This window comes from Pseudorca crassidens, chromosome 16, assembly GCF_039906515.1.
Source record: "Pseudorca crassidens isolate mPseCra1 chromosome 16, mPseCra1.hap1, whole genome shotgun sequence".
Taxonomy (NCBI): domain Eukaryota; kingdom Metazoa; phylum Chordata; class Mammalia; order Artiodactyla; family Delphinidae; genus Pseudorca; species Pseudorca crassidens.
The window spans coordinates 1,177,591-1,201,984 of NC_090311.1; the positions used below are offsets into that span (position 1 = coordinate 1,177,591).

Sequence of the window (24,394 nt, forward strand, 5' to 3'; positions counted from 1 at the left end):
CAGTGGGTGGCTGGAGGGGAGCCTTGGGGCCATGGCACGGAGTGGCCCCCAGCCCAGGGCAGGAGCACAGTGGTCAAGGGACTGGGGAGCCCGCAGGCCTGAGGGTCCTATCAGGGCCGGGCCCAGCTGGACCATAGAGGGCGCTGGCCTGGGACGGCCCAGGGGCGACTCCAGGGCAAGGGACGGCCTGTGTCTCCTGCAGAGGCGGTCCCCCGTCTGTCTGTGGCGCTCCAAAGCCCCATGTGCTGGTGGCCATCCTCACACTTGACCTTGGGGCTGGTCCTGCTGCGCTGGCCTGCAGGGAGGGGCTGGGAGAGCCGGGCTGGGAGAGCCGCGCTGGTAGTCAGGAGTGAGCGTGCCCAGGCCAGGCTGCCATCTCGGGGGACCAGGGTCCCCATCACTCCAAGACATGCGTTTCTCCACGGAGCAGTGCCTGGCTTACAGAGAGCGTCCTGTCTCTCTCTGTGTGGTCAGCACTTCCTCCTCAAGGGAGCCGTCTAGGACCAAGGCCGCCGAGCGGGGCTTGAGGTGGGGAACAGCTCTGGGCGACCACGGGCACAGAGGGTCTGGACGGCCCCTCTGGCCTGCACACGGAGGCCAGGCTGCCCTGCCCCAAGTCGGGGCCTTGGCTCTGCTGGACCCTCAGGGCAGGGGCAGGAAGGGGGCTCCCTGGGTAGGGGAGGGCAGGCGAAGGATAGCACCCCCTCTGCCCTCCTGGACTCATGCAAGGTTTCCCCTCCCTCCTCTGGGGGGGTCTCAGGGTGGGAGGGCCTGGACCAGAACAGCTCCTCCTAGGGGGTTTATTCTGGTAAGATTTTGTTTGAGAAAAGGGCTCTGATGCTTCAAATGTTTGAAAACCACCGTCTTCCCACTGCCCGTACCCAAGAGTCAGGCCCAGAACCCCAGGCCCCACGGGGAGGGGAGTCCCGCCCCCTCCCATCCTGGAGAGGACCTCCGGCCTGGCCAGGAGCAGGTCCTGCTGGGTGCGGGACACCACGAATGTTCTAGTAAAGCCAGGAACAGGCAGAGGCACCACCGTCCCCTCTGGGATGTCCCTCGGCTCTCAAGGAGCCGACAAGGAAACCAGGGAGCTGAGGTTTCACAGGGAGAAACGAGAACAAAACTCTCCACCTGCTGAGACGTCGTCCTGCCTGGGAAGGTCGTGCCAGCCAGAGAGCCCTGAGGGGGGCCGGGCAAGGGGCACTGCAAGGACCCATCCTCAAAGCCGCCACTGCCCACGCGGTAAGCGCTTCCCCGGGGTCCTCGTGCACCGCAGATGCGCCCGAGCCCCGATGACTTCCTCGCGGACCTTTGTTCTCTTACATTTAAACCAAGAGCAGAACTCGTTTTCTTTATCTTTCTTTTTGCTTTTTGGTCTTCAGAGTGACAAAAAGGGGTACGGAACGCGCTCTTACAAAGCACAGGCGAGGTTTTCATCCTTGTTACGTTGAAGTCTCACTGCAGAGTGGCAGCCCCAGCACCTCCGCACGGGACGGGGGACAGGGTGGCCCTGGGGCTGGCGAGGGGAGCCCGGCGACACCCACGCTCTGGACGAACACGGAGGGGGGCGGGGGTGGGGGGGCGGCCGGTTGTCGAGCGCACAGAGACCCCGTGCGCCCGGGGCTGGGTTGTCCCGAAGCCAGCGGGGAGGTGATGCGGCCCTGCTCCCCTGGGCGCCCGAGCCCGGAGGCCACCCCTGCTGCTGGGCTCTGGCCCTTCACAAACCAGAAAAGCTAAAGTCTGCGTCGGGGGAATAAACACATTTGGCCCAGAGGAGTCGCAGCGCTCCGGCGGTCTGTCCTCGCGGCCAGATGCACCCGCTGCCCCCGGAGGCCTCGAACCAGGCTGAGCCCGCGGGCCGGGGCTCCGCCTGCAGCCGGCCAGAAGGCTTGCAGGGTCCTGGGACGGAGCGGGGATGCGGAGGACACCCCTGAAGTCAGGAGCTGCAGGGAACAGCCATGCCCTCATTGTCTGCGACCTGGGGGGAAGCAGAAAGGGACACAGGTTACCTCAGGGTCCAGTGCCGGGGGCAGGCCTCTCGGAGTCCAAGCACCGGGCCAGGGCGCCCACCCAGCTCTCCTGAGTCTCTCCCTCAGCTTCACCCAGCCCTCACCATCTCAGGAGTCCCGCCCCCTTTGGTGCCCCTGCCCCTCTCCTAGGGCAGGTGTCTGACCCCTGCATCCCCCCATGCCCACCCTACCTACCAGGGGCCCTGAACTGCCCGGGGAAGGTGCAGGATCCTCAGTGGCCCAGGGACCCAGACCACAGGCTTGTCCTGCAGCCCCGCAGCCTTGGGCCCAGCACACAAGGGCTGAAGACGGGCCAACGGTTCCGGGTCCTGCCAGCCGGGAGTGGCTCGGGGTTTGGGGGGCTGATGGCTGTGCACGTGCCCCAGGCTCAAGGCTCAGAAGGCCCCAGTATGAGGAGTGATTGACACCCCTGGAGCCCCGCCCCCAGCTGGGAGCCCCACCCCACCACCAGATGCACCCTCCTGGCTTAAAGAGACCCCCTTGGGGTCAGGGGTGGGTGGGGGTGGGGCAGAGGGCAGACCCTGGACAAGAAAATCCTCTCCCAGGTTGGTGGGGAGCCCAGGCTTTAGCCCTGCTTCCTGACTTGTCCCCACCTCCCATCTGACCACAAGGTGGTCATCCTCGACCAGGGACAGCAGACATCTCAGCCCTGCGTCTCAGGGCCAACCCCTCTCTAAAGAAAGCAGTGGGCTCTCAGGGAGGGGAGCCCCCCTCAAGTCCCCCAAAACAGGGGGAAAGTGTTCCCCACACTGCAGCTCTGCCGGTCACAGGAGGCTCTGGGAAGGAGAGAGCCTGGAAGGAGGGGGAGGGAGAGGCCAGGAGCCTAGAGTCCAGTGAGAACAGGCGCAGCACAGGGGCTGCCGGCCACAAAGCCGGCTGCTGCCCCCCCAGGAGGGGAGTTGTACCCGCACCGGTGGCAGCGCTCCTGCACAGGAGGAGGGAGAGATGCTAGCCGGAGCCTGGCCCAGCCCCGAGAGTGGGCGTCTGCTTTTACAGTCTTGGAAGCCGTGAGCTGCTATGACAAGACCCCGAATGCCCTGAGACTGCCACGCCAGCCACGTGAAGGGCCCGGGTGTGTGTGCGTGCGTGCGTGCGTGCGTTCGTATGCAAAGGGAGGTGCCGGCCACCCCGGCCGAGGCCTCGGGCAGGCGAGGCCACTCCAGCCCGGCCGACGCCACTGGCCGGGAGCGCACACAGTCGTGAGAAATGACCAAGCAGAGGTGTCTGAAGTCACTGTGTTTTGGGGAAGTTCGTTCACAGAGTGATCATAAACTGAAACAAACACCCTACGTGTCTGAAGGCACTGAGAGGTTTCGATTTCTCTCAGAGACCTGGGAACTAATAACTGATTATATATAAACGACCCCAAATGAGGCAAATTCAACTCTGCAGAGAACAGATCTGGAGAAAAACAAAATATATTCATAAGTATCTACATGGATAAGCTACAATTTTTTTTAGATTTCTTTTTTTGCTGTACACGGGCCTCTCACTGCTGTGGCCTCTCCCGTTGCGGAGCACAGGCTCCGGACGCGCAGGCTCAGCGGCCATGGCTCACGGGCCCAGCCGCTCCGCGGCATGTGGGATCCTCCCGGACCGGGGCACGAACCCGTGTCCCCTGCATCGGCAGGCGGACTCTCAACCACTGCGCCACCAGGGAAGCCCATTCCACTTATTTTTAAAATATAGAATCCAGGAGCTGCATCTGCACAGAGAAATGCAAACGCTTTCCACCATCCCCGAGGCTGCCTGTGGGCCCTGAGCCCTGCATCGGCGGAGGGGCTGGCGAAGCCTCAGCACAGGGGTCCTCTTCCGTCACTGTTGCTGCCCAGGTCTGAAAGCGGTGACCCCGCGGCCCAGCGGCCCGGCTGGCAGGTGGGGGAGGGGAGCCGCCGCCCTGCTCCTTATCCAAAGCGCCCAGGATTCCAATGACCAGGAAAGAAACACCAGTGGTGACCACAGCAAGCTGGACCGCACACTCGCCCCGGCGCAGCCGGTCATCGGGCTCTGACCTGTCATCCTCCTCCCCCAAGCCTCCAAGGAAAGCTCCCGGCCAGGAGCCCGACTTGGGGTGTGCAGGAGGGACCCCTCTCTGGCCACCCTCCCCCCCGCCCCATGCTTCCCCATCGCCTCGGAGCTCGGTCACGGCCCCCAGGCCGGTCCGAAGGAGCAGCTCAGCATCAGATGGAGAGGGCTGGGGGCTCCAGACCCATCTCCAGAGGGATGCAAGGCATGTGGCCCGGGCAGGACCCTGAGCAAACACGGGAAAGACCTCTAAGTCCTGAGTGTAGCGCTAAGGCCCCACTAAGGAGACTCGTCCACCCAGTGCGGCGGGTCCCAGTCTCAGGGCACCCCTGAGAGCAGGAGCTTCTGGGCATGACGCCCACTAAGCCACACCCGGACCCGGGGCCCAGAGCCCTCCGCAACCCAGGACCAGATCCCGGACCCGGGGCCCAGTACCCACAGCCGGGTCTGTCTTGCCCATCAGTCCCTGAGACAGGCTGCCCCCCGCCGGGAGCACCCTGGGCTGGGCAGACGGTCGGCTCCAGGAAGGGCTCTGCAGTGTCTGCCAGCAGCACGTTTCCGGGGACACTGCCCTTGGCAAAGAAAAAGACGGAAACCATAAAACAAAATCCTGGACCTTGCTCTCGAATTCCCAACCGCCTCCGGCCCAAACTCTCTGAGCCGCCAAATACCCTCTCCAAATGCCAGTCCTGGGGACAGGCCCTCCCTGATGCTGGTAGTCTCCTCTCTGCAGGTGCCCCAGGACAGGGCGGACACCAGGCAGCGTCCTCACTGCCTGTGGTGGCTGCCGGGCCCTCCCACCCCCCGAGTCACCAGGAGAGGCAAGGAGGGGCGGTGAGGGGCACGGAGAGGACGCGGACGTAGGACAGCAGCGATGACCAAAGCCCTGGTGGTCAGGCAGGAGAAACGCCGATGCAGAGGCCCCAGGGGGATGGGTCTTGACTCCGTGGCTATCCCACCTCCCTGCCTGGGGCAGCCAGCGGGTGGCTCTCGGAAGCCCTCAGGCTGGCCCGGGCCTCTGTGAGGACAGCAGGGGTTCTCATAACTCTGGGGACAAACCCGGACTTTCTCTGTACTTTCTTCTTGACTGATCAGCCAGGGAAATGCCCCTGAGACTAAGACAGGCCCTCTGCCTGGGACACACCGGCCCCTCTTTAATAATGGGACGTTCCCTCTGGGAGGGGTGGTCCCTGTCCCTTCAGCGCGACAGCCTGAGCTGACCCCAGAGCGCCCCAGCCCTGCTGTCCCCCACCCCACTTAGAAACTATGGGAAGGGCACAGATCACGGCAAAAGGCTGCCGCTGGTGGTCCTGTAGAGAGAAGCTCATTTTTCTTCCCAGCAGGAAGACACCCACTGGCTAGGAACCAACTCCACTGCCCAGCAAGGCTTGCTCACCCCTTCCCCCCAGTTCCTCCCTCCCCAAGAATCGCCCCAGTGCCCTCAGCGCAGTCCTGGCCCGGAGGCCCCTCCAGCCCTCACATCCCCGGAGGTGGCACTCCCTCTAGCCTGCGTCCTGGAAGGGCCCCCCGACGCCCCAGTGTCCCCTGCCTCCCGTGGCCAGCACCCCAGGGATCAGGTCTGCCCCAGCCCTGACCGGAAGGGGCAGGCCACGCGGTCCCACAGCTGCCCGGGGGCCCAGGCGTCCGAGGGGGGAGCCACGATGCCGGAGGCCCCTCGAACTGGGAGGCGAACGCCACCTGCACCGAACGTGGCTCTCCCCGGCGGACCCCACCGCTTCCTGCCTGCCGGGAGCAGGTTAACCGGGAAGCTTCCAGGCACCAGGGCACCCAGCGGGAGGGCGCCTCCGGCACGGGGCCACGCCAATGCACCTCATGAGCAACACATGAGCCGGGTCTCCCCGTGAGGGTGCCGTGGGGCAGAGGCCACACCACCCTGGGCTCCCAGCAGTACATCCCAACCTGGGGTCTCCAGCCTGGAAAGCGGCCCCCAGCCCATTCCCCACACAGGACGGTCAGACCCCCCGGGCTCAGCTCCCTCATGGGGCTAAGCTGCCTGCAGACCGGGGGCCTGTTGAGAAGATGGGGGGATGGGGGGCTCCCCTCCCTCCACGACAGGGCCTGGGTTGCGGGATGATGACCAGGCCGGCTGAGCACAGCACAAGACCAGACGGACAAGGCCTGTTCCCCAAACCACAGCCTTCCGAAATGCGGTGACATCAGCGTCTCATGAGAAAGAAACAAAGCAGCCACCGCTGGAAGTGGGAACCGTGGAGCCTCAAGAAGAAGGAAGCAAAGGGAGGCAGCTGCGGCCCGGCATCGCCGACGCCACCTGGGGAGGCGGCCCACGGCAGCCCTGCAGGCGCACGACCTTCCACAGGCCACACACGCCGGGCCATCCAGCGTGGCTCAGGAAAACCGCTCCCTCAACCCAGCGGAGCCCAGCAAGGCGCTGGCCATGGCCCCGAACACCCAGCTCCCCAGTCACCCGCCTGGTCCCGCGGCCCCTTCAGCCACACCCAGACTGCACCGGGTCTGCTGGCCATGGCCCCGAACACCCAGCTCCCCAGTCACCCGCTTGGTCCCGCAGCCCCTTCAGCCACACCCAGACTGCACCAGGTCTGGTGAGACCCTGGCCCAGACACAGGGAGGGGAAGGGGACAGTTCCCAGGAACGCCAGATCCTCCGGGATGGAGCGCTGGAGAGCTGTTGTTGACGTTGTTTCCCCAGGATACACAGGGGTTGACACGTGGCCCACATTTCCCCAGGATACACGTGGAGGGGACACGTGGCCCACCTCCTGTTCCAGAGGCCCAGGCAGCCCCTCCTTCCAGCCAGCACCGCCCCCTCCATCCAGATCTGCTGTGTACATCGGGTGTGGACACCTCCAGCTCAGGGTTCTTAACCCAGAGGCATGATGGGGCAGATGCCAACCCGCCCGGAGCCAGGCCATCCTCCCAGGCCCCTTCCTCCACAGCTGGGGAGCATCTCCCCTCGCCCGAGGTGCTGAGGGCGGGGGGGCAGGCACGCGTCAGGCATCCGGCTCTGCCTCTCCAGGGCCAGGGGCTGCCGGATGCACAGGGGAGAGCCTGGCCTGGGAGCAAACCCTAGCTGTGCCTCCCTGGGGGCCAGTCTCCCCACCTGTGGGACAGGGCACCATGGGCCCCCTCCCGGCGATGCAGCCCGGCGTGCAGAGTGCCGTGAACCTGGCGCAGGGCAGGGCGGAGGAGGGCCGCGCCCAGGCCCCCAGCAGGCTGGGCCCCCGTGTGCGTCACCGTGTGCCAGGCAGCGCATGGGTCTGGGTGTGCAGGAACTTACTTCCTCAAAGGGGAGACCCCAAACAGAACAGCAAAGAACGAAGGAGTGGGTTGTGAAGGAGCCGTGACAAACAGAGATGCTGGGATGGAGAATCCCAAGCTCTGGGGGTTCCTTGGGGTCACAGACGTACACGGGGTGCTCAGGAGAGAGTCCCTGAGGAGGTGGCCACTGGGCACAGAGTGGGCGGCACTGCAGCTCTGCCACACGGAGCCGAGAGCTGGGGAGGGGCGCCCTGCGTGTCTGCTTCTGTTGCAAACACAAGGACAAGCGAACACAGCAGAATGGAGGCCTGCAGGAGGAGGTCAGCACGGAGGGGCCGGGACGATATGCTCAGGCTGACTTGGGACCCCCTGGAAATGTGCACGGAATCAAAATGTAAAGGAATCTCTACAGATGGAACGCAAAAAGGAGCTCAGTGACCCTAACGGTGCCTGAGGTCATGACAACCGCGGAGGTGGCGCTGTCTCGATAACTCTGGAACAGGAATTTGACATGCCCCCCAAAAAGCCAGAGCCCGGGGACCAAAGGCCTGCAAGCAAAGCTTGGCGCTGGCCCACGGGGGAGCTGGTGGCATCACTGTCTAAAACGATTACATACGTGATGGACTCTACATATATTAAATATTTTACATATATTAACTTTTACATGTAAAATTATCGTGTTAACATCACTAAGAACCAAGATCTTCAGTATAAGGAGAGAGAGATGTGAATATAAAAGTTGAAAAAGTATAAAATCTGAATTAGAAAAATCAGTGTGAAGTCATGATTTCTTTTCTCCTGAAAGAAATTCCAAGGTCTGTTAACTGCAAAGGCTAAGAAACCACCTGGGAACAGTGTGACCCCGGCAGCCAGCACGCCTTGCACCCAGGCAGGATGGCGGCTGGGTACCAGTCCCCTTGAGAGGACCCGGGACTCCTCGGGAAACGGCTGACCCTGGGTCTGGGCCAGAAATGCCCACGGTGACACAGAATCCCGAGTCCTGGCAGAAAGCAAGGCCGCTGCCAGAGACCCCGTGGTCGTCAGGCGGACTCATGAGCCGATGAGCCCACGGCCAACAACGGGACGATCCGGCGTCAAAAAGGACATTCGCCTGGACTGAGAGGTGTCCACCATGTTTATGGCAGACACGCTGGTCACTCCGGAGGGTGCCGGGAACCGACTCAGACGCGCGTCCATATGTTCTGTAAGAGCTCATCTAAAGGTGACCAAAGTGTTACTGCAGGACGGCCTGATCAGGTCACCAGGACAGAAGGGCCTCCCGACGGGCAGCTGAGGGGCCACCGTCCCACGGAGGGGTCGCACCCCAGTCCCCCGGCGCAGGAGTGCAGAGCTCAGGCCCCTCCCCGTGTGCTCTGGGACCTCCTACCTTGGGGTGGGTGCTCCGTCCAGTGGAGAAGAAGCAGGACAGGAACAGGGACGAGTACCTGGAGCTGGCAGTGGGGCCCCCTGGCCAAGAGTGGTTAAGGCATCTCACCAGTGGGAGGGGCAGCGTGGGGCCTGGAAGGCCCAGCCCAGGGGGCCCGCAGCCCCTCCCCTCGGCTGGGAGAAGTCCCCACCCCCGCCAGGGACCCCAGCAGAGCAAGTGCACACACCGGGCCTGTGTCCCGGCGCACCCACCTGGGGACGCAGCGGGGAGGGGGCGGGGCCTGAGCCCCTGCAGCAGCCTCGGAATTACAGGCCTTAGTTTCCTCTGGAACAAAATAATTACAACCCTCACAGAGGACCTGAGTTCCCTGAAAGCAACGCGGAAGTCAGCTGAGAAGCAGAAGTACATCTTTATTTAGCACTGGAAGAGAGAAAAGCCCGTTTAGGGCATTCGCCTTGAGGATACCGTTCTAGAAGAGGCACAGAAGGGAAGTGGCCCCTGGAGACGGGATCTGGACGCCTCCGCTGGGGAACTGGGCGCCGAGTCAGCACTCCCGGGGGGGCGGGGCGGGCGGCCGCCACAGCCGGGCAGCACGGGTCCGGGCTGGCTTCCCGCGGATGTCTCTGTTTCCCGGGAGAGTCACCTTGGGAAGCCGAAAGCGGCCCTGGTGCCGCCGCTGGCCCGTGTGCACGGCCTCCGTGCACGGCCTCCCCGCACGCGCTGTGCGTGGACCCATACGGGCCTGCAGAGTGGGCAGAGGACGCAGCAGGCGAGTGGGGCCCCGACCATGGAACCCGGGCCGTCACCTTCCATGGGACAGGTGTGGCCAGTGTGATGGAATGAGGGCTTTGAGATGAGCAGATCAGGCTGCACTAAGCAGGTGGCCCATAAACGCCTCACAGGGTCCTCATGGAGGACGGCAGGGAGGACGCGTCACAGCAGAGAGGCCCCCGTCACCGGGCAGGCAGAGGCTGCATGATGCGGCCACAGGCCCGGGAGCGCCCGAGCCCCCAGGAGCTGGAAGAGGCAGGAAGGACCCTCCCCTGGAGCCTCGGAGGCAGCACAGCCCTGCCGGCACCTTGACTTCGGGCTTCTGGCCTCCAGAACCATAGGAAGAGATTTCTGTTGTTTCCAAGTGCCCAGCGTGAGGTCGTTTGTACCAGCGCCACAGGAGGTTTCATAGGGGACGAGGCTCACCCCAAGGGTGCCCTCCACTCAGAGAAACCAAAAAACCCAGCGCTCGGAGCTGCCTGCGGAGTGAGCCCCGAAAGTTCCCTGCTGGCCAGCGGCCCGGCCACTCGGGCAGGAAGGGAAGGGGCCAGGGCCCCTGCGGTTCCACGGGAGGTTGGGCCCCAGCCCTGGACCCTCCCAGCTCACACGGGGCCTGTGAATTTCCCACTGAGCTGAGAGGCTGGGACACTGGGTGGCATTCTGAGCCGTCACGGCTCCCAGGACACCGAAGCACCCGTCACCGCACCTCCCAGGCCCTTGGGGTGCGCTCCCAGTGACCGTGCACCTGGTAACGGACGGCTCCATCACCACCTGCCCTCACCTGGGTGGTGCCCGCGGGCTGGGCGAGGCCCCAGCCCATCTGTGCTCACCCACGGCCTCGTCCTCACCCATGTCATCCCATGAATCCACCACTCGGCCCCAAGGCTCCTCTGAGGCTGGACCCCGAGACTCCTCCCAGCTGAGACCCAGGCGTTCACATGCCGGCAACCGGAGTACCCCCTCCACGGCCGGCGAGGGGCATGGCGGTCCCCGAGTTCCCAGCAGCCCAGCCCGTCCCCTGGGCCTCTGCCCCCTGCTCCCCGTGGCCCTCTGACGCCCCATCCTTGTTTGAGCCTCCGTCCTCTGGCACATCCTTCCAGCCTCCGGCCCCCATCACACTGCTGTCCCAGAGCACAGGACCATCCACCCTCTGCTTGAAGTTCTCCCATGGCACTCCTACTCTGAGGATAAGGCCACAGCTGGGGCCTCAGGCCACCAGGCCCACACTGGGCCTCTCCCCACCCCTAAGGACATGCCCACCTTCCTTCTGCCACGGGCCCCAGCACGTGCTGCTCCTTTTGCATCCTCAGATGCTCATCCCCACCCTATTAGCTCATGATTAGCCCACTGTTCTAATCTCAGCTATATGTCACCTCCTCCAGGAAGCCTTCCCAGATCCCCAGTCCAAATCAGCTTCCTCACCAGACACTCTGCTGGGAGGCCCTTGTCCCCCCTCAGCACATTCCTGTGTGTGATTATGCACGAATCTGGGGACTCTGAGTCACAGCCCTCTCCCCAGCCCCCCAGACAAAGGCCTCGGTGACTGCACACTTCTGTCCCCCATCCAGAAGAGCATTCAGTCCTCGGTAGGCCAACCCCTTGGTGGGTGGGTGGGTGGGGAGAGAAGAGGCACGTAACCGGGTCTGAGAGGAAGAGGCCTGGGGTCACACCACCCCCGGGAGGAGTCGCTGTCACCTGTCAGGTTGGGGGGCCAGCCCCGCACTCAGGGCATCCCTGTCCCCCCTGCAGGACCCTCGCCCCCCTGACCAGTGGGCAGCAGGAGTTGCCCAGCCCATCCAGTCAGGAGCACGACCCCGGCCCCACCCCGGGGGGACATGGGAGGACCCCCGGGAAAGCAGAGCTGGAAAGCCGGCTGCAGACAAGTCCCCTCACTCCCCCCCTACCCGGAGACAGATGGGGAAACGGGGGCTCAGAGTCGCCAGCCTGCTGGGGCCAGGGCAGGGCCCGGAGCCCTCGGGAGATGCGCCCCAACGGGGCACACGAGCACCCTGGGGGCGGTGCCTGCTCAGAGCCCCTGTGCCCAGCCAGCCCCACTGGCCTCTCCCCAGCGCCCTGGCCGCCAGGCCCCAGGCCGGCTCCGCAACTCTCACAACGTCCGCGTGGGCACCCACCTCTTAGCCGAGCCTCCAGCAGCCCTGCAAAGGGGGCAGAGTCTCTCGGGGAAGAGGTGCTGGGCACACGCCCGTGGAAGGGGCCCAGCCCCACATCTGCTGAGACTCTCCTGACACACCTGCGGGCAGCACGGACAGCCCAAATCCCAAGGAGCCCCTGGCACCGCCTCAGCCGTCCTCAGGTGTCTGCAGGGTCAGCTGGGCCAGGCCGGGGTGGCCGGTGGGTGGGGCCGGGAGAACCACCTTCCCCAGCAGGCCTCCCGGCCGAGCTCCAGGGCCCTGTGCCAGCCTCCCAGCCCTCCCGTGGGGGGCCCGGGGGGCCCACGCCCGCTGGGAGGTCCCTCCTCCTGCCAGGACGTGCCCGGGTGCTGGTGACCCTGGCCCCTACCTCAGCACCACCACGGGGCACTGCCACCAGCAAGCACCTCACCCAAGCTCTGCCGGGACCCTCCTGCACCAGCCCCGCAGCCCTCAGCTTGTCTGGGGAAGCCCACCTTCCCCGGTGAGGGCAGTCCCCTGCTTCCCCTGCAAGGAGCAGCCTGGACGGCTGCTCCCCAGACACTTGACACCTGCAAGCAAACTTGTCCACCAGGAGACCGCGGACCCCACCTGAGCACGAGGCCCAGGCTTGCTGACGCCAGCAGATCAGCCACTGGCTGGCACAACCTCAGCTCAGTCTTTAAGCCTCAAGAAACAAAACCCAGAAGCCCATCAGCCTAAACCATTGGTGCTTTGGCGCCGAGAGGATCCAGGCCGCCCCGCCGCGCCCCCAAAGCCCCACACCCCGCGGGGGCGGGGGCACAGGCCCCGCAGCAGGCAAACCCGTCCGGCGGGATTCCTCCTCTGCTTCCTGATACAGAGCCCTGAACCCACGGGGCTGCCTCTGCCCACAGCAGGGGCACGTGGGCAAGCTGCCTGACACCAGGCCAAAGACGGCTGGGCCCTGTGAGCAGAGGGGCGGGGCCAGGAGCAGAAGGGCACAGAGAGAGGCAGGGCCCCCCCATCCCTGGTGGTCCCCAGGCCAGCGGACGTGGCCGCAGCCAGGGCTGTCCCTCAGCCTGGCCACAGCAGGGAGATGCCCTAGGAAGCCCGATGCCAGGGCATCTGGACTCTCTCTGGACCGCTGCCCCTCAGGTGAGCTGGCCGCCCTCACCTGAGACCCTAGCTGCCTGGATGCCCCCAGGTCGGTGCCACGCCCACGCCCCAACACGAAGGCCAGAACTGACGGGGGATGTGCCTGGTTCCCAACAGGAGAAGTTCGTGCCCGGAATCCGGGGAGCCATGCTGGAGGTGACGTGGGAAGCAGGTGGGGGAGGGGTGGGGACAAGGCCTCAGGAGCCCCGGCAGGGACCCCGGCCCAGACGTGCCCCTCATCACTGCTTCTTCAGGACCCCGCTGGACCCGGCACAGCAGGGAGCGGGCACCAGCACTCCACAAAGCCCCTCCCCAGCCACGTGAGCTGGGCTTGCCCAGCCCTGAAAACTCACGTCACCCGGGAAACTGGCACAGACAGGTGGGTGAGCAGGGCAGCCAGGCCACACAAGGTCACCCGAGGGTCCGGAGGTGAAGGCAGAGGCCCAGCTCGTCCTCCGGGCCAGCCCCGTGCCATGCCGTCTGCTTCTGTGGGCGTGAGCACGAGGCCACTGGGCCAGGAAGAGCACTGACCCCACAGGCTGCCACTCACAGGGGACCCTGTCATGTCCCCTCTGGTCCACCCAGGCGGCCTGGAGCCTCGGGGGACCATGGCCTGCCCGGGACCAACCAGGGGAGGACAGAGGGGGCAGTCAGACCTGGGAAGAGTGGCCACCAGCACCAGTGACCCGCTGGACACACCCCGCTGCCCAGGCCAGAGCTGGTGGCAGCCACCAGATGAGAGCACACCCACATCTCCCTGCACCTCGGGGCCCAGGGGAAGCTCATGGCAGACGCCCTCAGCCCCTCGGCCGTTTCCGGACACCCCGCCAGACACGCCACACGGTGATGCCCCACCCCACCTGGTGACACGGCAACTGCGCAAGGTGAGGCTTCCAACCCCAGGTGGTGACACCCCCAACCCCACAGAGGCTCCATAAGGCCTGTGGCTGGGATCCTACAAAGGTCTCCTGGGGGCAGAGACAGAGGGCGAGGCACTGGCCCAGGGACAGATCCCAGAGCACCGGCCCCGCCACCGGGAGCCTGGAGCCCCCGGGCACCAATGTCCAGGACCCACGTGCCGGCTGACAGAGGGGAGCCCCCACTGGCAGCAGCAGAGCAGCGCTGGGCCGTAGGCGCTACCTCTGAGGGCAGGCAGCTCGGTGACTTTCCTCCTTCAGGCAAAGTCAGACCCCTGGACGCACCTGCAAGCAGGAGGCTGGGGAGGGGAGGGAGGGAGGCCCCGGCTGCAGCCTGGGAAGAGTGAGTAACAGAGAAAGCCCCCCACTGCGCTCACCACCGCCCCCTCAGTCAGAGCCGCCACCTTTGAAACCCTCTCCTTTCTCCAAAGGCAAACGAAAAGAGCAAGGAGACCTTTTACGGTCCTTTGCAAAATGGCCGCAAAACACAAACTAGCTCTGTTCTCTGAACAGGTGGCTGACGACTCGCCTGCTTTGAAAGCACCTCTTCTGTGAATCAAAACGCTGGACAATGTTGCCAGCAAGCGGGGCGATTGTCCAGACGGCCCCCTTCGGAGCAGTGAGCCAGATGGCCAGGGGCGTCCACGTCCCCCTGGCTCACCGAGGCCCAGGGCGGAGGGACAGCCCAGATGCAGACACGGGCTTGGGACGGCCGGAGAGAGGCCGCCCTCCGCGCACACACTCACCTGGTCGGAACCCGAGTTACGTTTCAAACTGGGTTAAGAGCTCCCTTATTTCCGGGGCCACGTGTCGGGCGGCATTGGCAGCCTCTGTTATAGCTTTCCGATACATCCCCTTCTTCTTACGGTTAAATCTCAGTTTGAAAAATTCAGAGAAAGGGGAGAGTTTTGAAATAGACAAGAACGATGTAGTTGGAGAACCAAACCATGAGACTTTCGCTTCTTGCCAGGAGGGCTCGCCGTCCTCCTTCTGGCTAAGACTGATGTCCAGGACACGTGCTGGCCACCAGGGAAAACCATGAACCTTACCCCACACGATGTCCCCTACGGCCACGGTCCTTCCATCCTCGGTAACGCACTTGGAGACGCTCTGCGTGTGCAGCCTGACCGTCAGGGGTGGGACCGTCGGCCGCGCGTCCTTGGACGAGGCCGGCACAGACGCACCGTCGCCAGACGAGAGGTCACACATGTCTGGTGACGTCACTTCAGAGCTGGACGATTTGGACTCGTCCAGGCTGTCGCTGCTGCACACCGACACGCTGGCACAGCCAGTTCTCCGGGGGCAGGCGGCGAGAAAAGCCAGGCCGTCACGCCCGTGTTCGCCTCGGGGACACCCCTTGCAGTCGTCGTCCTCGCCGGAACTTCCAGAAGACGAGTCCGCCAGCCCAGAGCGGGCAGAGCCGTCAGCCAGGGGCGCGGGTGAGCCGGCCCGGGGGCCGCGGCCACAGCCCTTGAGCTCCTCCACCAGCTCGGCCTTGTAGACGGGCTCCTGCTCGCCAGCCCCCGGGCGGTGGGGCTTCAGGCGGATCTTGGGGGGCGGCGGGGCAGCGCTGGGGGGCAGGGGCCGTGTCAGCTTCAGCTTGGGGATGGAGGCAGGCGCCTCGGGGTCCGGGCCTCCGGGCGGGGCCTGCGGGGGGCAGAAGGGCTCCAGCGAGCCGTGCACGCGGGAGGGGATCTCCACCACCTCGCCGGTGCCCTGGGGCGTGCTGTAGGAGATCTTGATGACCGGGCTCCGGGGGACCCGGGCCCGCGCCTCCTGCCGCCTCTCCCTCTTCCTCCTCTTGGCGGTGGTGTCACCCCCACCGTTGGGGTCCTCGGGCTTTCGGGGCTCCCTGCGCGGCTGTGGGGGGGCTGGGGGGCCGGGGCTGGCCTCTGGGGGGCTCAGGGTGCTCTTGCACTTCTCGCAGAGCACTTGGCGGGGCCGCAGGCGGATGGGACTCAGGGCCAGGTGGCCAGGGTCGCGGTTGCGGGACAGGCGCCTCCGTGTCCTCTTGATGCCCCGGGGGGGCGGCTGCGGCACCCACTGCCGGTACGTGTTCCTCAGCCAGAGCGGGGGAGGGAAGGGGGCGCCTTCAAAATAGGGCGGGAACGGGGGCAGGCTTCCGGCGGGCAGCAGGGGCGGCTCGGGGCTGGCGGTCCCAGGGGCCTGGTCCCCACTGGGAGGTGGCGGGGGGCCTGTCCCCAGCTGCATCGCCTCTGTGTCGCCCTCCGTGGGGGCCGGCCCGTGGCAGCCGTTGACAGGCGGGTCCTGGGCCTGGGGCGGCGGAGCTGACGGGGGCAGGCCGAAGAGGCCAGACCTGGTGGTGGGGAGACAGAAAGGGGTGGTCAGGACAGAGAGGACGCCGCCGTGAGCAGACCCCACTCCGGAGGGCCCGGCACATGCCCCGGGGGCATCCCAGCTGCCCGCTGTGCTCCGAAGTCACGCGACCCGCCCGCATGGAGACCGATGGCCCGACAGCACCGAGCACCCACACCGCACTTCGTGGCAACAAGGCGAATGCGGGCTCGAAGCTGGAGGCCTCCCAGGACCCAGTGCAGGCCTGGGGCCCGGGAAGCCTGGGGACGGGGTCTGGCTCCTGGGACGGGCCTGACCAGGCCTGCGGGGTCCGGCTGCTGTGTGGCCAGCGGCCCTTACTCACAGGCCTCACCCGCTCAGGCCCCTCCTCCCTGAGGGAAGCACTCCCAGAGGGAAGACCCCACGTGTGTCCCTGGGAGGACCCCCAGTCCCAGGACAGCCCACAGGACCGGGGTCCCGGGTGCCGGACGTGTGTCTGGGGGTGGGGGCCACTCGTGGCCAGGCCCAGCAAGGACAGGGGTCAGCCACCAAACTGAGCCCGCTCCCTCCTGAATGCTGAGTTGGGCCCACCTGTTTCCACGGCTCTCAGGTGAGGGCATCACTCAGGCCGCCCCTGCCCACCACAACCTGGAAGGACCACCCCTCCTGCCAGCACTCCTGGCCCCTTCCCTCAGGACCTCCAGCTCCAGGACACAGAGGGCCAGGCGGCACTGATAAGGCCACGTGACCCGTGGGAAGGGGCCAGAGAAAGCAGGAGGCCCCCCTCCCACGAGGACCCACAGCTGAGCCTGAGCGTGTGGCCGGCACCTCCGGGGCCCCCCAGGCGGGACTCTCTCCCCGGGAAGCTCGGGGCCGGCAGCCTCCACTCGGATGCCCCGGCATCAAATGGCTTGGGAGAAGCGCCCTTCTAGAGCCAATGACCGTCACCCCCCAGGCCCCGCGCTGGGAATGTCGGGAAGTCACATCTGGCCAGCAAGCTGCCCTGGGAGCCACAGGAAAACACATTTGCTCCAAGTAAGGAAAACCAAGGCCAATCAGGCGACACCTTTCTTCGGCGGCGACACACATAACTTTAAACACGTGCGATTTAACTTGCAAGAACTGCTTTAGCTGAAAGCTGTTAGTTTTCACTTTTTTTAAAGCACAGAACAGACTTTTAGCCAAGTTGAGAGAAACGAGGATTAGAATATTGTATCTCAGTGTCTCCCTCCCTTTTGTAATTCAATCAGAGGAGAAAAGATAAGTGAGCTTTGCTGTTTCTCAAAGTCATTTCTCAAAAATGACTTCTGCGTCTACAGGGTCCAGCAAACCAGGGCCACGGCCACCTGCCCTCTGCTTGGCCAGGGAGGATGCAGCTCATTCAGATGGCTGACCTGTGACCTGTGACCTGTGACCATGACTGAGGGAGAAGAGGGGAGGGGGAGGAGTACAGGAAGAGAGAGAGAAAGAGAGATGGCAGTAGCCTAGCGGGGAGCGTCCAGCCACAGGCCAGCAGTAGGGGACTTGGCCCCCTGTGAGGTGGGATTCTGCGCTGGGTGGGGGGCAGCCCTTGCGATCCCTCCCCTCCCCCCCCTCCCCATCACCCGTGGGCATGTGGCTCTTCAAGGGCCCCTCTCCCTGGAAGGACCAAGCCGTTCCCACCAGACTGGCACCCACTGCGGCCCCGCAGCCACAGGCCCCCAAGTCCCAGCCGACCAATGGCAACAACAAGAACCACAGACCACGTCTGTCAGTGGTGGCCGCACGCGGCATGTCTCACGGCTCCTGCAGCCACCACGGGAAACAGGCATGTATGACTTCCAAACCAGGATGGGCGGAGACTTTCAGGGGAACAGGGGTGGGAAAGGGGGTCCCAGGATCATGCCCTGGCTGTCAGCCGCCCTCTCACCAGCCCCGGGTCAGGCACTGGGCACAGAGGTTCCACACCCCACGGCCCCCAGGCCAAGTCAGCCACCAGGTTTTGTAAGTCAGGTGTGACTGACACACGGCCACGCCCGCTGCCCATGCAGGGCCCCTGCGGCACTGCTGAGCACCTGTGACAGACACCGCATGGCCACCAGCCCTTCACGGAAAAAGTCTGCCTGTGCCCAGGTGTGGGCGACAAGCCCCCACCCAGGGGCGTGACAGGCTGGTGTGTCACCAAACCTCACCCGAGTCCCAGGCATCAGAGCGGGCACTGGACCCCGCACCTGGCTCGTTCCCTTCAACAAGCCCCTCGTGGGCATTCGGAACAGGCTGAGAATTTGGCAAACTAACCCCACGCACATGCGTGCAAGCGTGCATCCACACACGTGTGCACACACGCGCACCGGGGGCCCACACACCAGGCTGGATCACATATCTGGGGCTGCAGGGTTTCTCCCAAGGCCTCCCCAAAACCCACTTCCTGCCCACCATTCACAGGCACCCAGGCCATGAACTGGGGGCTCACTCTGACACCCCCCTCTCATCTGCACCCCGTTCCACCTTCCCAGGCCCCTGGGCTGTCACCCCACTAGGACCCAGCCTGTATTCCCTCCTAGGGCTCTGTTCCTCACGGCCCCCCCGTAGCCTGGCCTGTGCCCCCAGTCAGCCTGCCTGTGCTGGTGCAGAGCCCCTCCTGCCAGCTGGGGCCCAGGGACCCCAGGAGCAGGACCCCTGGGCAGCCCCTTTCCCGTCATCCCCCACCCCCCAACCTACCTACCCTCCAGGACCCTCCTAGGCTTGGACTGTGCCCTCGGCCAGCCGGCCCGGGGGGCTCTGCAGTCTCCTTGGCCACCTCTCTGCGCACACAGGCTGGGGACAGGTGGCCCTGAAGACTGCAGCTGTGGCCCATTCAGGGAGCTTTTCGCCCCACTGATCACACACAGCCCTCAGGGGGTCTCTGCATGTTCAGGACGGCCAGAGACCCAGGCCCTGACCTGAGCCACAGCAGTAAGCTGTGGGGCCCTGGGTGGGCTGGGTCTGCACCCACCAAACGCAGACAGGGTCTGGCAGTCGACGCCGCCCTGCCCAGGCAGATCAAACTGGGAGGCAGCCTCGGCTGTGAGCCGTGCCCTGGTATGCATGCCCCCTCTGCCCACAGGGCTGTGGCTGCAGCCTAGAGGGGGAGGTTCCTTGCAGACGGCCCGGTGGAATGGCACTGCGGCTGCCACGGCGGGCCCCGTGACTCGGACACTTCCTTCCCAGAGCTGCTGCCCTGCCCAGGCCACACCCACGCCTGCCGGTGGGTAAACAGGGCCAGCGGGACCCTGGCTGCCGGGCTGCAGACCACGAGCAGGTTCTCTGTCTACAGCCCCATGAGGCGCCGTCATCATCATTCCCATTTCTCGGATGGGACAGTGAAGCTGAGGGAGACCAGGGACACCAGCGGGTCGGGGGACGGGCGGGGTCCGTGCTCGTGCCCCAGCTCTGCTGCCTCTGGGCGCGGGGATAGCACCAGCCAAGGCCACTCTCTCTGGGAAGGACCTCGGCAACCTGTCCGCCGAGGGGGGCATGCTGGACCCCCAGGCGCAAGGCGTGGCCCTCGGAGAAGCCGGGCTGTGCCCACGTGGGCCTACACCCAGGGACGGAGGCCCTGGCCGGCCTGGCAGAGCCCCACACATGATACTGCAGGGCCCTGGCAGGCAGAGAGCTGGGGTGGCCCTGGAGCCAGAGAGATGGCCTGCCAGGCTCAGCGTGAGGGACCCAGGCGCCTGCACTGTCCTGCCCTCTGCGGTGCGGAAGGTCTGGACTCACAGGGCCCCGCAGGGGTGACTCACGGGCGGAGCCAGGGCCTGGCCCAGCCTCGACCGGGAGCGCAAGGCCAGCCAACGTGCCCACGCGGAAACCCGAGGGGCCCTGAGCAAACCTCAGCACCGCGTCCTTGGGGAGCTAGGGGAGGGGCAGGTGGCCTGCGCTTTGAGGAGAGGCTGGGGAGGCCGAGCCCGGGCGAGAAGTTCGCACAGGGAGCTTCAGCCAGGAGGCTTACAGGGATCAGACCCCAAAGCAGAGCGGTTCTGCCCCCAAGGGGACAGGAGACAGAGTCCCCAGGGTCACCCTCCGCTCTGCCCAGGTGAGGGCACGGCCACCGGCATGGACACAGGGACCCAGAGAGAAGCGGCCTGGCCTGCAGTCTTCCGTGGGACACCAGTGGCCAAGCCTCGGCTCCCACACGTCCCTGGGGCTCGTTTGTGCCTCCAGCCTAGCGCCCCTCCGAGAGCAGCGGGCCTGGACGGGCCCACGGCTAGGAGGGGCCCTGCCGCCTGCCAGAGCTTGCGGCCGCCCCACCCCCACCGTCCCGGCAGGCCTGGGGCCCAAGCGTCTCTGGTGCCCACTGGCAGCCTCTGGCCCCGGCCAGGTCCCCATCTGCCCTGGACCTTCCTTCTTTGTCCTCCCACAGGGAGAGGCCACCCCGGTGTCCTGTAAAGAGGTGAGAAGACGTGGCTCCGGAACAGAAACATCCTGCGGGCCAAAGCCCAGGGCCAGGTGCCTAGGGCAGCCTCGTGCAGCAGGTACCTTGTGGGCAGAGGCTGAAGTCAGTCCCAAGACAGGCCCGGTCCTGAGACGAGGCCCACCCTGCGGCTGGCCAGGCTGTACGCCGTTTCTCTCTCCCAAAGCCCTGCCGACAGACAGCGCAGGGCTGGAGCCCCGAGGGAGGGGAGGGGCAGGTGGGTGTCAGGCTGCTGTGCACGGAGGTCCACCTCTGCTCAGGGAGCTGGGGAAAGCAGGATGACACGGGGACTTGCAGCCTGGATGCCAGAGTGGCCCCTCGTCCAGGGCCACACGTGGGACCCTGCCCCTCCCCCGTGGGTATCAACCTAGGGTTTCGGCCACAGCTGGCCCCCAGAGTCCTGGACCAAAGGCTGAAGAACCATCAACATCATTCCAATAAGACTCAGCTGACTGCGCCCCTCCTCCCAGGAGCACAAGGCCAGGCCCCCAGCCCACGCCCCCACCCCCTCCGTGGAGCAGCTCCAGAGACCAGCCATGCCGGCCAGGTCCCTTGGTGAGGCACCTGCCTACTGGCTGCAGGTCATACCACCCTGTGATGCACTGCGCACCCTCAGTCCCTCCAGCTCCCCAAGGGCAGGGAGGACGAGCCCAGTGGGGCCTGGACAGGGGGCGTGTCCGGGATGGAGCAGGGGCGCTCTCCTGCCCAGGACGGGCCATGGCTGGGATTCTTGGCCAGCTGAGTGTCCAGAAGCCTGGGTCCCAAGCCCCCCGGGCGGGTGTGGGTCCCAGAGGCCCGTACCCAACCTTTGCGGCCCCGGAGTCTTGTGTGATAACGGCACCCTGGGTGACTCACGCTGGGGAAGTTTACGAAACGCGCACTTAGAGGTCAAGGCCGGAGGCTTCGGATTGGCCAGGCCGGACAGGCAGCTGGCCCTCGTGCCCACCGACCGGGAGACCGTCCCTTCAGCACTCGGCGACTTTGCTGTCTTTGGGACACCCCACCTGAGGTTCTCAACCAGAGGTCCACCCCCAAATCACCCACAAGAGGCCTCCCCTGCACCCCAGCCTGGAGAGCGGAGCTGTGGGGTCAGGGTAGGCCGGGGCCATCGTTATGTGTCAAAACGAACACCGCCCGCCACAGATACTTGAGGACCGTGCACCACAGCAGTTATGCCAGGACTTAAGGCCACTCCCCGGCACACAGTAGGTGCTCAGTGAGTGAACGTGGATGCAGGAGCCACAGGCACTCAGGGCAGCCAAGGGCCTTGCTTCAGGCCACACAGCGGCCCGCCAGCAGGTCCACGGCTCGCCTGGCCTCCGTGGACAGACAGACGCTCAGCCCAGAGCTCCCAGAGCACCAAGGGAGGGGTGCTGCCGCCCCAGTGCCCCCAAATGAACACTGCTTGCTGGGCCCCGCTGCGTGAACTGCCCCTCCCGGGGGACCCCTCTGTTCTCCTAGGCCCCCGGGGGCTGCCCACGAGCTCGAGAAGTGCTGACACGTGGCAGTGACTGGTCTGCGCCCGGCTGGGGCACCACAGGCACACCGGCCTGCTGCCCTGGGACCCACAGGCCCAGGAGGTGGGCAGGCGCCTGCAATCTGAGCTTCCAGCTGCTCTGCCCGCCTGTCAGTGCCCACGCCCGGGATGGGGCCTCACTGACCGGCCCTGCCACCGTGACGTACGGGGTAAGGGGAGTGGGCCCTGAGGAGAGACCGGCCCCAGGGGAGGCAGGTCGGTGCTGCGGACCCCCGAGGCTCGAGGCCGGGCCCCTCTGCCAGAAACACCCAGGCCAGGTCGTAAGCTGCCTCTGGACCCTGTCCGACAAGCCGGCTGTAAACACGAGCGTTGCAACTCACGATATCATGGTAGAAAACTGGGATCGGGACGAAACTGGAGGCGCCCCGCAGAGGGGAGGGGGGGTGGGCAGGGACAGGGGCAGCTTCAGGGCCAAGCCCAGACACCGGAGGGGTTGGGAGAGGCCAGGTCTCTCCTCAGGTTCTCTTCAGGGACTGGGGGCGGGCGGGGGGACCCACTCAAGTCAGAAAGAGGAGCTGCTGAGCAGAGCTGTGCCCACCGAGGCCCAGCTCCTGGTTCTGTGGGCGGCTCCGGTTACAGCCTTATGTGGCCATGGCAGGGTTGCCGCCCACACGTCCTACAGCTGCCAGTTCCCATGCTGGGATCCCAGCAGAGCCTGCTTCCTTCCACGAGGGGGTGGGGAAGCGGGTGGGGGGGGTGCAGATCTCCACATCAGGTTAGCCACGGGCTGTAGGGACGGGAACCCTGCCTGGAGGCAGAGACCAAGGGCGGGGGGCCGGCAGCCTCTGCCGGCACCCCCAGCCTCCCTTGCCCTGAGTCAGGGAGCCCAGAACACGAAGAGCGGGGGGACCTCTCCTGCCAGGGCCCCTCTCAGGGAGGAAAGGCCAGGCAGGGCTGCACAGGCAGCGCTGGGGTGCAGCCCTGCACAGACCCAGGAGCAGGCCGGCGGAGGAAGTGGTGGCCATTGGTGGCAGAGGACCCTCAGCCGCCCCGAGGGACAGGGCTGGCGGCTTCCGAGCGGCTATGCTGCAGCCCCGGAGGGTCACTAGGTCCCACCAAGCACTCTCTGCAGCAGCAGCAGAGCAGGGCGACAGTCACCTGGGACGCCATATGTTAAATCACGTGACTTGCACATAAATGGCTCTGGCACATCTAATGAGGAGATGATGCCAGCAGAGTGGCCGTTGAGAGGGGATGGTCCTCCTGCCACACCCCCGCCGCCGGCACAAAATCTGGGCTCCACTGAGGGAAAAAGTTGGGCCTTTGCAAAGGGGAGCCGTTTACTGCTCCCAGTTCAAAATAAGGCCCAGCCTGAGCCTCAAGACATTAGTGCCTGATTAATGCCTAATCATTTATCTGCGCGACAGCTCACTACCATGTGACACTGTATCCAGGAGACTCTTTCCGCTGCAGGGATCCCTGCAGCCGGCACACAGGTGCCTCTCAGGATGGATTTGCCCCCAGGCCTGCCCAGGGACCCCTCCAGCAGAGAATCCCGGCTCCCGAAGGGAGCTCAGCACAGCTCTGAAACTTGTATCTTTTCATTCCTGTTCTGCCTGGGGCTCCTCAGCCCGAAACAGTGTTTTTAAATCCCGCCGCTGGACACAACTGCTAGCTAGCAATCCTTACCACCTCAGCCCCGACTGCTCCTGGGGGGGGCATTACATTACACACCGCCCCCCCCTCGTGAGTAACTGACAGGGCAAGCGCGGCAGCGCATCTGAACCCACTGCCCCCACCCCGGCGGATGACAATTCTGAAGACAGCCGAATTCAACAGTGAGTCTGAACAAAGAAAAGTGCGTTAATTATGGCAGACGTGCGGAGTTCGGAGCCGGGCGGCGCGGCAGTGGGCGCGGGGTCTCGGGCTCCACGCGCCGCGCCCAGGCTCCGGCTCGGCGCCCACCGCTGTTCCCGCCCGGCTGCGCCGTCCCCTGCCCGAAAAGTCGCGACGACTTTGAGAACCACTTTTCCCCCCCGAGTGGCGGCCGCGCTCGCGCACCCCGAACCCGGGGCTGGAGAAACCGAAAGCGGGCGCCGGCGCCACGCTGCCCCGCCCCGGAGCAGCCCCGGCCCTAGGCCAGCGCGCGCGCGGGGTGGGGGTTGTCCCGAGGGGATTCCGGGGGCGTCCCGGGGCCCGCGCCCCCGCCCCCGCTCACTTTTTCGTGCAGTCCAGCAGGATCCCGGCGAAGCTGCGCTCGCCGCAGCTCACGGTGACCAGCAGCGCGCCGTTGACGACCTGCTCCACCCGCACGGGCAGCCGGCAGCCGGCCCGCGGCTCCATGCTCCGCGTCCCGGCCCGGCCCCCGCCCCGCGCCGGGTCAGCCCCGCGCGTGACGCGGCCCGCCGGCCGCCTGACGTCACAAAGCTCCGCTCGGGGCGGCCTCCGCGAGCGGGCCGGGGGCGCCGGGAGGGGCGCGCGGGGCACCCGCGCCCACAGACGCGCGCCGGGCCGTGCGGCCTCCACACTCGGCGTGG

At 65.6% G+C, this 24,394-nt stretch overlaps 1 protein-coding gene across 2 annotated transcripts; it reads right to left on the minus strand.

The window, feature by feature from the left end:
* Nucleotides 1-1,346: 1,346 nt before the first annotated feature.
* PWWP2B (PWWP domain containing 2B) lies at nt 1,347-24,233 on the minus strand. 2 transcript variants are annotated; one of them, XM_067708978.1, is made up of 3 exons: nt 24,076-24,233; nt 14,703-15,970; nt 1,347-1,978 (listed from the first exon to the last, which is right to left on the minus strand). In XM_067708978.1, the coding sequence occupies exons 1-3, from the start codon at nt 24,198-24,200 to the stop codon at nt 1,965-1,967; spliced, it is 1,407 nt and encodes a 468-aa protein (XP_067565079.1). In that variant the 5' UTR covers nt 24,201-24,233; the 3' UTR covers nt 1,347-1,964. The 2 variants fall into 2 exon arrangements, with proteins under 2 accessions (XP_067565079.1, XP_067565078.1); XM_067708977.1 differs by having other exon boundaries at nt 14,400-15,970.
* Between the last annotated feature and the right edge of the window lie 161 nt (nt 24,234-24,394).

Coding starts and splice junctions, on each gene's coding strand:
- PWWP2B (XM_067708977.1), bottom strand. CDS start 24,200: ATGGAGCCGCGGGCCGGCTGCCGGCTGCCCGTGCGGGTGGAGCAGGTC. Junction 15,971..24,075: donor CTGCTGGACTGCACGAAAAA/GTGAGCGGGGGC, acceptor CCCCACCACCAG/GTCTGGCCTCTTCGGCCTGC.